This window comes from Tiliqua scincoides, chromosome 15, assembly GCF_035046505.1.
Source record: "Tiliqua scincoides isolate rTilSci1 chromosome 15, rTilSci1.hap2, whole genome shotgun sequence".
Classification (NCBI taxonomy): domain Eukaryota; kingdom Metazoa; phylum Chordata; class Lepidosauria; order Squamata; family Scincidae; genus Tiliqua; species Tiliqua scincoides.
The window spans coordinates 3,263,405-3,275,573 of record NC_089835.1 but is presented as its reverse complement, the minus strand read 5'-3'; the positions used below and the strand labels follow the sequence as shown (position 1 = coordinate 3,275,573).

Here is a 12,169-nt window from a genome sequence, read left to right as displayed (position 1 = left end):
TGGAAACCCCAAAGAGCTGCTCTGCAGAGATCTGACAATTCTCCATTTACATCCCCAGCCTGGAAAGTTGCATGGAACGAGTCATGAAGCCATGACTAACAGCATGCCTGGCGCATGGCTCACTGAAAAAAGGAGGTGCTCTTGCCAGCTCTCTCACACACACACACACAGCTCCCAGGCCTCCTCAGCCCTGAAAAATTACAACAAACAGTGACTCTTCCTCCTGCAATGCGCTCCCCCAGCCCAGCCCCTCCAAATTCCTGGAGAAACATGCAGCTGCCCGGATATGGCACCTCCACTGGACTGCAGAGGAAGCCCATCGCTTTGTTGTCCATTCATATCTCTGGCTGAGTCACAGCCGAGCGCTTTTCAAGCCATGGGAAACATACAAAGCATTCAGTGAGGCAAGGGTGCCTCTGAGGACGTGCAGAAGGCCCCTTCTGGGACCGAGAAAGTGTTGTGCAGGGCCGAGTCTCGGCACAAGGTCCGGAAGTGTCACAGGTCGACAACCATAACAGCTATTACCTCTAGAACTGCTTAATAAAGCCTAGTACGTTCTCTGAAAGTTATCAAAGGGTGTGTGGTTTGTGCTTAATGGGGGAGCTGCTCTAGCGTAGTGGCTGAACTTCAAATCTCTTGGTTCAAAACTTACCTCTGCCATAAACTCATGCAGAGGCAAGCCTGTCCCTCTCAGCCTCAGTCTTCCTCACCTGTAAAATGGGGTTAATAAGGCTCATTTTACTGACTTCTTCAAGGTAAGAAATGCAAAGTACTGTATGAATGCTGATTAATGCCCCAAAAGGGGACATTTGCACCCAGGTGACAGCTGTTTATGGATCTTTAGGATCACAAGGAGTTAAACAGCTGCTTCCTTCAAGGTGGCCTGGACCACCCTCTCTTACAAGGAGGCATTGATGACCTCTTGGACCCAGCAGGTCAAGCCCCTTCTGGGAGATGTTAACAGTCTGGAAGGTCAAAGATCAAGCAAACAAGTACCTGGCCCTAACCCCACAAGCGCCTGGGAAAGGAAGAGTAAACTGACTTTTGCACGAACAATTCTTGCTGCTGTCTGTGGCTTGTTCTGTCATTTAGGCCGGCTGTTTCATCATGAGGCTAATGATCATTGCAAGCTGATTTCGGTTTATTATTAATAAGCATTTGTTTGGCATTGTGTCATCTTGGTGTAATTTTAACAGCACCTTCTAAGGTCAGGCAAATTATCCCCATTTTACAGATAGGGAAGACCGAGGCTCATGAGAATGGGTTGCCTAGGGCTACTGATCACATTTACAGCAGAGGAGAGATTCAGACTTGGGACATCTTGAGCCACGGTTCCGCCGCCGTCACCACACCACCTCTTCAACAAAATAGTTCCCAAGCGGTTGACATAGCAAAGGGAATGAGAAGATGAGTTCCCTGCCCCCAAAGGGCTCACAATCAAAAAAGAAGCACACAAGGGAGATGTGAGGGTAAATCAGAAGATTGCTGTCCCTCTGCTCAAGATAAGGGATGTCATTTTAAAAAGTGCTTCGTCCCAAATGGTTGGCAACCTTCAGTCTCGAATGACTATGGTATAAGCCTACAGCACCCGGTATTCCCATGTGGTCTCCCATCCAAGTACTAACCAGGCCTGACCCTGCTTAGCTTCCCAAATCATGGTATAAGCCTACAGCACCCGGTATTCCCAGGCGGTCTCCCATCCAAGTACTAACCAGGCCTGACTCTGCTTAGCTTCCGAGATCAGACGAGATTGGGCATGCGCAGGGCAACTTAGCAGGGAATAATAATATAACTAAATATTATATTTATAATATTTATAATTTAATAACAATATAATATATAATTATAATTAATTATAACTATAATATTTAATTGTAATAACAATATAGTTAAAGATTATATAATAAAATGATAAATATAGTCATTAATGATAATAAAACATCCTAAAACACAATAGCACCCACACTCTTCCGATATTTTCACAAGTAATGAGGACTAGAAACTTGTTTAATGAACGCTGAACAGTCCAGGAGGGGTGTCTGGAGTTTTCCTGAAAGACCAGCCCCCCCCCCACACACACTCTGAATCCTCTATGCTATGGCCCTGAGGACGCAACCAAAATCCTTTCCTCCAAGTTTGCAATTGGTGTGCACTCTGTGACATCAGAAGTGAGCTGGAGGCGTGTCTGTGAATGAAGGCAGCTGCTGACTGCTGAGTCTAGCGGCCGGCAAGAAAGCAGTGCCGCTGAACACTGACTGGCAGCCACTCTCCAAGGTCTCAGGCTCTTCCCAGGGTAACCCCACTTGAAAGAAAAAGAAAAAAGACGGGGCTTGGTTGGCGCCAATCTAGGCCAGGAGGTCCTGGTGCCTGTCCAGTCCCTCCCTGCAAGACTCCAGAGGCTGTTTTGGATGGGAGGACCTGCTGTCTTGCTCCCACAGTAAAAATTGCAGGCTGTGGAAGACTTTGGACGCTATCCAGGCCTCCTGCTGGCCTCTGGGGAGTCTGTTTGAGAGCCCTATCCTGGGAAATTGCCTCTGTGAGTGCACCTCTGTGTGCGATCCGAGTGCGAGCGAGCACACGTCATTTTATTTATTTGTCTTTTAAGTCGCAGGAGAAGCAAAACGGAAGGCAGGAAAAGTGGGCTGGGTGCAGCCTGGTCTTGGCTATTGGTTCCTCTTTGATTGCAGAGTGAGTCACCAACGGGTGCATGCAAAAAAAAAAATCACACACACACACACACACACCGTAGGGAGGAAATCAGAGAAAGCAGAACTCTTTTGCAAAATGCCCATTTATTACATCCAGCCAGGGGGTTGCCAACTCACGCTCGGCCTGTGTCCATCTTGCACCACTGCGCCCCCCCCCCGCCCCGCAAGGCCTTGGCGAATCAGGCAGGCGTTGGAAAGGCTGAGGCTAGCAAGGAAACCGAATGCTCTCTCACATGACAGCTGCACACCACTCTAGGGCGCATTCCAACAAAGGAGGACATTCACGGGCGGCCAACCCCCCCAGAAATAGTGCCCTCTCCGCATTTCATAAACAAGCCGGCCTGGTTATAAAACCCTAGGGAGGGGCGATCCCACAGAGCTCTTCCAAGTACTCCTGGGACAGAGAGTGTTGTCAAGAACTACTTCCACATTCGCCCCCGGCGAGTCAGGATACATTCCAGGCGAACAGACGGGAGAGAGGCAATTCCTCGGAAGCGCATTGGTCCTTTATTTCAGTGTGTCGTCGTGCCATGGTTGCACCACTGGGCAAATTCAGTTGGCATCCTTCAGTCTCAGAAGACTATGGTGTCACGCTCTGAATGGTGGTTCTGGAACAGAGTGTCCTCTCCAGTGCGCAAAGCCTGGGTAAAGTAGGTATGGAGGAAAGGCTGTTACCCATGCAGCAAATCCCCCCTCTCCACGCCGCTGAAATGGTCCAATGGAAAGGCAGAGGCCAATACGGTTGGATCCAGCGGAGTCGCAGGAGTTGCCAGAACGTGACTGTGTTCAGCCATGAACTGCCTCAGGGACTCTGGCTCCGGATTTTGCCTTGAGGTTGACTCCTGAAGCCTTTTCCAGAACTGGATGTAGCCACAAGGCAGTGGAGGTTTGGGATCAGAGTTTTCCTTCTCTCAGATGAGCTGCCTTCCCAGGCTGACGAGTCCCATCTACCTGGTGGCTGTTTAGTCGCCTCTTACGACAAGTACAGCCAAACTGAGGGCCTATTCTTAGCCCCCAGCCCCCAGGGGTTCTGGGCACTGGGGCAAACTGGGCAAACCCCCAGGCCCACTGGGCAAATGGGCTGGTTCATATCTTTGTGCACCAGTAGTTGTGAGGACTTCATGTTCCAAGCCTCTATAGCACCGGTTCTCCAACGTTTACCACCGGGACCCACTTTTTAGATTGAGAACCTGTCAGGACCCACCAGAAGTGATGTCATGACCTGAAGTGACATCATCAAGTGACACCATGGTAGCATCAAGCATTAAATATTTTAAATATTAAAAATAAAATTTGGAAATGAATGGGGACCCATCTGAAATTGGCTCACGACCCACAGTCTGAGAAACACTGCTATAGATTAAGCCCCACTATGTAACTTTCTCCCCCCCCCACAGGCTGCAATCCTACCCACGCTTACCCAGGAGTAAGTCCCACTGACTGTCATTGTTGAAAACATATACATAGTAACCTGTTAAAAGTATAGATCTGTAACATTTCCCCAAATGCAGACATACACTAGCAAGGGGGCTTATGGCTCATCTCCTTTCTGGAAAGACCCAATTTATGCCCATTTTACAGGTGGCAAACTGAGAGAGAGCGAGAGATGGGGATCAAAACTATGTATGACCAACACTGGAAGTGATTGGCTCTTGGGAATCCTTCAGATATGGCTGTGGTGGGAGGGAGACGGTTTTCGAGGACTTAATCCTATATTGGGGGGGAGCTGCATCAGAACTCTTGGTGCAACCACCAAGAGCCCATTTGGAACCCTTGCTAACTCTGCAGGCAAAAGATACATATTTGGAGGCTTGTTAGGTTGAGCCCGGAGAAGACCTACTTTGTCTTTTGAATCAATGCAGGATAGACGTCGGAGAGAGGACAGCCTTGGTGTGTAGACCGGCGGGTTCCCAGCATGCCCCTGTTTTCATCAGTGCAATCTGAGAAGGGTATACCATCGGGGTGGCTGGAAAGCAAATCCCGATTTCCCTCTGCCACCCCAGGGGCCGCGCTCCAGGGCTTAGTGGTCAACTTCAGGGTAGGCAGGGCACAGATCTGCCTTGGGGGGGGGGGGAACCCTCTGGAATGTAGCAACAGCACAATGTACTCCAGATGTGACTTGGCAAAGCCAACAACGGCCGGAAATACTTCCCTGGTTTTTAAGCCTTGCATCCGTTAAGGGCTGCCCTCTCTCCTGCGGCACACACAGCAACCGTGCATGGTGAGCGAGACGACTGGCAAGAAAAGTTCTGATGCTTCCTCCCTGTTGCTCTAGTGGCAAGGAATTCCAGGGGCAGGACCACCCGGTCGGAATCCCCTTTCAATGAGAGAGTGTTCCAGTCATCCGATGTATGAATGGTGAATACTAACTGCCGTTGCGTGTCACTTGTCAAACACAGATCATGGAGCCCGGGACTTTCTGCACACCAAGGAGCCGCTCTTCCGCGGAACTGTAGTCCCAGCTCTCAAATGCACTGAGACTTTGCTCAGCATTTTTTTTTTTTTGTTGCCCAGCATGGTGCAGGAAAGAACTCTGCACATGCTCCGTTTCCAGCATCCAAGAGCCCTGGCTCGTCAAGGTCAGAGGCAAAAGCCGTCAAGTTGCTCAAGCCAAGCAGAGTTGTTTGTTTGAATTGTAGTTGCTTGAATTGTAGTTGCATCAAGTTGCTTGTTTGAATTGTTTGAATTGAAATGCACTGAGACTTTGCTCAGCATTTTTTTTTTGTTGCCCAGCATGGTGCAGGAAAGAACTCTGCACATGCTCCATTTCCAGCATCCAAGAGCCCTGGCTCGTCAAGGTCAGAGGCAAAAGCCGTCAAGTTGCTCGGAGCAGAGTTGCTAGTTTGAATTGTAGTTGCTTGAATTGTAGTTGCATCAAGTTGTTTGAACTGTAGGGCTGCTCTTTGTGTGTGTTTGCACTGTTGTGTATTAAAACCATGCTCAACGGGTTTTGTATGGGCTCCCGTGCTTTATGGGCTGCTTCGACTGTTGCTAAGGAGTGGATTCGGGTGCAAAACACGTGCCCATCGCTGACCTGCAGGCCCCTCCCTGATTTTCAGGCCAATGGGCTCAGCCACTATCTTGCCACTACCAGGGCACTGAGACCCAAAGAACAATCTCTGAGCAAAAGGCAACAGACTCCCTAAGTAGCCGGAGGCCGGCAAATGCCCAGCCCTGCCCAGGTCAAGAATTACTTCGTCAATAAATAACGAATTAATTTGGGGACTCTGCTGCCACAAAACAGGACAATCACCTGTGGCTCAGATAGCATCTTAAAAAAGAATCAGACCAGTGGTTCTCAAAAGTTTTAGCACCGGGACCCACTTTCTAAAAGTGGCACTCTATCAGGACTCACCTAGCTTTACAAGACTTTTTAAAAGGTGATCTAGAAAGAAATAATATATATATAGCCTCAAAGCTTCAAGGGCTTAGTTCTGTGTCCCAGCCTTCAATGCCTTCCAGTACCTGTCATTGATGGACTCGGGGGGAGGGGGGGGGAGACACACCAGAAAAAAAAGACCTTCAAATATTTCTCTCTCTATATTTACACAAGCTTGCAAACTGCGGGAGCTGAGCTATTTGCAGGGCAGTCTGATTTTTGAATAGCCTCAGGGCTGGAGGCAATTGGTTATCTCAGTGGTTCTTGCACTGAGTGGATTCCCCTGGGGGCTGGGGATAAGAATAGGCCCTCCGTTTGGCTGTACTTGTCGTAAGAGGCGACTAAACAGCCACCGGGTAGATGGGACTCGTCAGCCTGGGAAGGCAGCTCATCTGAGAGAAGGAAAACTCTGATCCCAAACCTCCACTGCCTTGTGGCTACATCCAGTTAAGGAAAAGGCTTCAGGAGTCAACCTCGAGGCAAAATCCGGAGCCGGAGTCCCTGAGGCAGTTCGTGGCTGAACACAGTCACGTTCTGGCAACTCCTGTGACGCCGCTGGAACCAACCATATTGGCCTCTGCCTTTCCATTGGACCATTTCAGCAACGTGGAGAGGGGGGATTTGCTGCATGGGTAACAGTCTATCCTCCATATCTACTTTACCCAGGCTTCGCGCACTGGAGAGGACACTCTGTTCCAGAACCACCATTCAGAGCGTGACACCATAGTCTTGCGAGACTGAAGGATGCGAACAAGAAGCTCTGGGATCCACTTTTTAGAATGAGAATCTGTCAGGACCCACCGGAAGTGATGTCATGACTGGAAGTGACATCATCAAGCAGGAAAAATTTTCACAATCCTAGGCTGCAATCCTACCTGCGCTTACCCAGGAGCAAGTCCAATTGACTAGCATTGTAAAAAGAATAGACACAGTAGCCTGTTTAAAGTACAGATCTGTCACATTTCCCCAAGTGCAGTCACATCCCATGGTGGCATCAAGTCTAATATATTCAAAATAAAATATTGACATGAATGGGGACCCACCTGAAATGGGCTCGCGACCCACCTAGTGCGTTCCAACCCACGGTTTGAGAAACAGATAACCGTTATCTGATCCTTCCATCACCTGTATCTTCACTGACGGCTCTGCGGGACCCACCAGAAATTGGGTCACGTCCCACCAAGTGGGTCCTTACCCACAGTTTGAGAAATGCTGAACTAGACCCAATCCATAGAGAAAGCCAGTTGACAAAACACAAGCTGTGGAACCTCCAGTTGCTGAGGCAGCCTACCTTTCAGTGCTGGTTGCTGGGCAGCAAACCAGAAGGGTCTTTGCTTTCATTCCCGGTTGATGTGCTGCCCAAAGGCCTCTAGTGGGCCACTGTTGGGAAACAGGAAGTTGGGCTAGAGGGGCTCCCTTGTGCCTGATCCGAAAGGGATGCTCTTATATTCTGTTATATATTATATATTCTTATATCCTGTTATATATATATAGTGGAGCCTCCATGCACAGAGAGTTTGAGTCACTAGTGGAGAAGGGACACTGGGCTAGGTGGGGCTTGCGCCTGATCCAACAATGCTCTTATGGTGTTCTTATAGGCCTACCCTACAGGGCTGTTGTGAAGACTGTTTAGGAACAGTTGTGTGCGTGTGTGTGTGTGTGTGTAAACAGAAATGTGGCCTAGGCATTTTCTAAATAAACAAACAGATCAGTCCAATGGCTGGCTGGCTAACCAGCAACCCTCTGTCCCAGGCATGGTCTGTTTCTGTAGCTACCACAATTTGACATCCAGGGGAAGCCCCGAGGGGAAAAACTTGGTGCAAGACCGTTGTTCTGCTGGCAGTGACAACCCTAAAGTGGCTCTGCGGGACCAAATACCACAAACTCGCTTCCGCTACATCCTTCCTGCAGGGTTGGGGTTGCTGTAGCAACAGAGACTTTGGATATATACGAGCGGTTGTGTGCCCAGGCGGGAGGAACGGGCTCTGTGACTCACTGTCAGGCCGGATACAACACTGCAGAGTCACCAGCCTGGTGATGGTATCTTGCATTTGGGTGCACAAGGGCAGGCGCTCTGAGCCAGGCACTGTGAGGATCAGAGCAGGAAACCCTATTACTAAGACTGCAAAAAAAAACAAAACCCATGATGGACCAACTTGGGAAAAGTCGTCAGGTGGAGGCATGAGTGGAATTAATGCCCCCTGCCCCCCAGACATATGGGAACTGGCTGGCCATGCTCCACCATGAAGGAATGCCACTCTGCACATAGTCAGAGGCCCTCTCCCTTTCTCACAATTGCGCCACACGCCTCCAGGGAAGAGATTTGCAGTGCCGGACCCAGGTTGCAAAGAGCCAAGCTGGTGCCTACATACCAACATGTGATAAGTGCTTGTGAATGAGCACTGTTGCAATGGACAGGAGACGACTCCAAGAGTGGATTCTGTGCATGCGCAGGGACCGTGTCAGTTTGGAGGCACTGGCAAGGAGTTCTCCTTCCATCACGAGCTGGGCTACGCCCTCAATTCCCACTTCCTGACTGATACTAAATAGAAACCCCACAACATTGACATGGCACCTGATGTGGGCCGGAAGTGACATCATTAAGCAAGGAGTGACATCATTAAGCAGAGGATGGTCAGAAAGACGCACTTTGGCTCTCACATAGAGATTCATTAGCTGCAAATGACAGAGGAGAAAATGTTTGCAGTTTTAAGATACGGAAGAGCCCAGTTATCACACTGGGAAAGTCCAATTATAATGGGGGTCAGAGAATTATAATGGGGGAAAGTCCAATTATAATGGGGGTCATTGCTTCTGGGGCCACATTCGGCCCACGGGCCTTAGGTTTGATACCCCTGATCTAAACCAATTTGCAGGGAGACACTTACTTAGTTGGCAACCTTCAGTCTCGAAAGACTCTGGTATCGCACTCTGAAAGGTGGTTCTGGAACAGCGTCTAGTGTGGCTGAAAAGGCCGATTCGGGAGTGACAATCCCTTCCACACTGGGAGCAAGTGCAGTCTGTCCCTGGTCTGTCTCCCTGGCTGTGGGCCTTCCTTCTTTGCCTCTTTGCCTCAGACTGTTGGCCAAGTGTCTCTTCAAACTGGAAAAGGCCATGCTGCACAGCCTGCCTCCAAGCGGGCCACTCAGAGGCCAGGGTTTCCCACCTGTTGAGGTCCACTCCTAAGGCCTTCAGATCCCTCTTGCAGAGGTCCTTGTATCGCAGCTGTGGTCTACCTGTAGGGCGCTTTCCTTGCGCGAGTTCTCCATAGAGGAGATCCTTTGGGTTCCGGCCATCATCCATTCTCACGACATGACCGAGCCAACACAGGCGTCTCTGTTTCAGTAGTGCATACATGCTGGGGATTCCAGCACGTTCCAGGACTGTGTTGTTTGGAACTTTGTCCTGCCAGGTGATGCCGAGAATACGTCGGAGGCAGCGCATGTGGAAAGCATTCAGTTTCCTCTCCTGTTGTGAGTGAAGAGTCCATGACTCGCTGCAGTACAGAAGTGTACTCAGGACGCAAGCTCTGTAGACCTGGATCTTGGTATGTTCCGTCAGCTTCTTGTTGGACCAGACTCTCTTTGTGAGTCTGGAAAACGTGGTAGCTGCTGGCACAAAGGCAGAACAGGGGCCTCTGCCTTTTGGGGCCTGTGTTTTCCACATCATGCCTGCAGCTGACCTCTGGCGAAGCTTATCTTACCCCAGGTAAACCTGCAAGGGGGGGAGCTCTTTCCAAGAGCATTTGGTATCCTCAAGGGGCTCGGGTCTGACCAAAAAGATGGTCCTGTTTTTCGCCTCGGTAATTTACAAGGGAGCCCCACTTGGATCGAACAGCTGACTTCCTGCAAAGCTTATCTTTGCCTAATTTTTCACCCACAGGCAATCACCGTCTTTGTACGACGAGACGGAAAAGGACAGCCAAGGCAGCTAGTCCTCAGTGTGGTCTATATTCAACCGATGAGGGCGACTCCCTAACTGCATTATCTCCCCCCTCCAATGAAAACAAACCAGTGATATTTAGGGCACAATCCTTACCAGGTCTACTCAGAATAAGTCCTATTTTGTTCAGTGGGGCTTATTCTCAGGAAAGTGCGGTTAGGATTGCAGCCTTAGCGGTACACCTTGATGTATGCAACATTTTTTATTTAGACACCGCAGCAGCGAGTTCTGTGTTTTGGAGAGAGGGTAGAAAATTCCCGGGAGGGGGGGGCAAGGAAACTGCAGGTCTGAGAAAGGTCCGGGAGAGGGGAGGACCCTACTGCTAAAGGCCCAGAGGGCTATGGAATCCAGAGCCCTTGTTTGTGTTCCTAATCTAGATTGAAGGCAGAGAACACACTGGGCAGCGTCACGCCCCAGTAAGGAATGTCTGCATTCTTGAGGTGACAACCGAGGAGCAAAATTGGTGTGATGCAATGCTGCGGCCCGTGGTTCAACTTGTGCAAGCCTGTTTTTCACAAGTCCTCCAGCGGGGCACAGCGTTGGAGGCAAGAGCTGCCTGTCCTTGGCTGCGACCCCCTCACCTCCTTGGTTGCACGCAAATTCGTGCGTACGTGAAATAATCACATATTCTTCCCCCCCCCCCGGCCTGCCCTGCCGCCATTCCCCTCCCCATCTTGGTCCACGTGCCTGTTTCTCAATTGTAAGTCCCTTGGGGCAGAGACTGTCTTCTACAAGAAAGCTCAGGGCACACATTGGAGGCATCCGTGCCCTTCGCTCTTCCACTTCCACAACCTTACCTGTCTGAAAGTCCTTCCAACAGCCCCAGCTTGTCCCCTTTGTTGTCCTCCACGCCTGGCACCACCTCCTGAAACACAGTGAAATCCGTCTTCAGTCATTTCCTTCTGATCCTTCCTTACAACACACCCCTTTTATGAACCCTTTCACACCAACCCTTAAGCCCCTGCTGTGACTAAACTTGGGCACAGGTCACTGGAACACCTAGGCTTCCCTGTCTCCATCCCTTTCCCTCCCCCTCTGCTGTCTCCCTTGCGTCATCATCCATATTGTAAGCTCCTCGGGGCAGGGGCTCATCCAGAGTTATTAAAATAAGCACGCATTTGTTCTCTGTTTACCCTGCGCGCCCCCCCTTTTGAAATCTAAATTGTATGCTCCTTGAGGCAGGGACCTGCCCTGAGCTATTGAAATAAGCACATATCCACTCTCTTTGCCTCCTTTTCCTCTACTGTCTCCCTTGCGTCAACATCTAGACTGCAAGCTCCTCAGGACAGGGACCTGACTTCAGTTACTGTAATGAGCGCATATTCATTCTCTGGTTACTCCGCCTCCCTTTCTTCTACTGTTTCCCTTGTGTCAGTCTCTAGCTTGCACGTCCCTCGGGGCAGGGATCTGCCCTTTTCACTCTGTCATCCACATCTGTCATGCCCTCACTGCTATCATCATCACCCTTTTTCCCTAGTGCTTTCTTTCTAACCCCACCTACACTTGCTTGCGCACCTGACATGCTACTGGGAGACCCACTGGCACCTGAGCATGCTTGGAGGCCCAGAAATATGCAAATAGGCCAGTTTTACAAGTGCCACCGCCTAAGGAGGTACGTGGGGCGGCGGCAAGAAACAGGGCCTTCTCAGTAGTGGCACCAACGCTATGGAACTCCCTTCCCCTTGACTTGAGAATGGCTCCCTCTCTTGAGACTTTTCAGCGAGGCCTGAAGACCCTTCTGTTTAAACAAGCCTTCTGACTTCATGGCCTTTTTAACATCTTTTAGTTGTTTTTTTACAGGCCTGATTCCTCCTTGAACTGCTGTTTTATGCTCTTTTTTATTCTGACTTTTATCTGACTACCGATTTTATCCGTTTTTATACCGTTTTTATCCATTTTTATGGTTTCTGTTAATGTGTTTTTAATATGTTTTTATCTGTTTGTTAAATTATGTTTTCATCTGTTTTTAATATGTTGTAAGCCGCCCTGGGTCCCTTTAGGGAGAAGGGCGGGACAGAAATAAAGTGTATTATTATTATTTATTATTATTTTTCACTTGGGTGGACAAGCAGATGGCCTGCTGCTGCGTCTCTCCCCGGCTCTGTCTGGCCCAGCCGAGCTTGTGCAGATGAGCGGAGGG

The 12,169-nt window shown here is 49.7% G+C and overlaps 1 protein-coding gene across 1 annotated transcript in view; it reads right to left on the bottom strand.

Annotated features, from left to right (window-relative positions):
* The window catches only part of KHDC4 (KH domain containing 4, pre-mRNA splicing factor), a 19,200-nt gene extending 16,358 nt beyond the window's left edge, over nt 1-2,842 (bottom strand). Inside the window, exon 1 of the mRNA XM_066610398.1 lies at nt 2,826-2,842. Coding sequence (XP_066466495.1) covers nt 2,826-2,842 — 17 coding nt within the window. The remainder of the gene's footprint in view (nt 1-2,825) is intronic.
* Between the last annotated feature and the right edge of the window lie 9,327 nt (nt 2,843-12,169).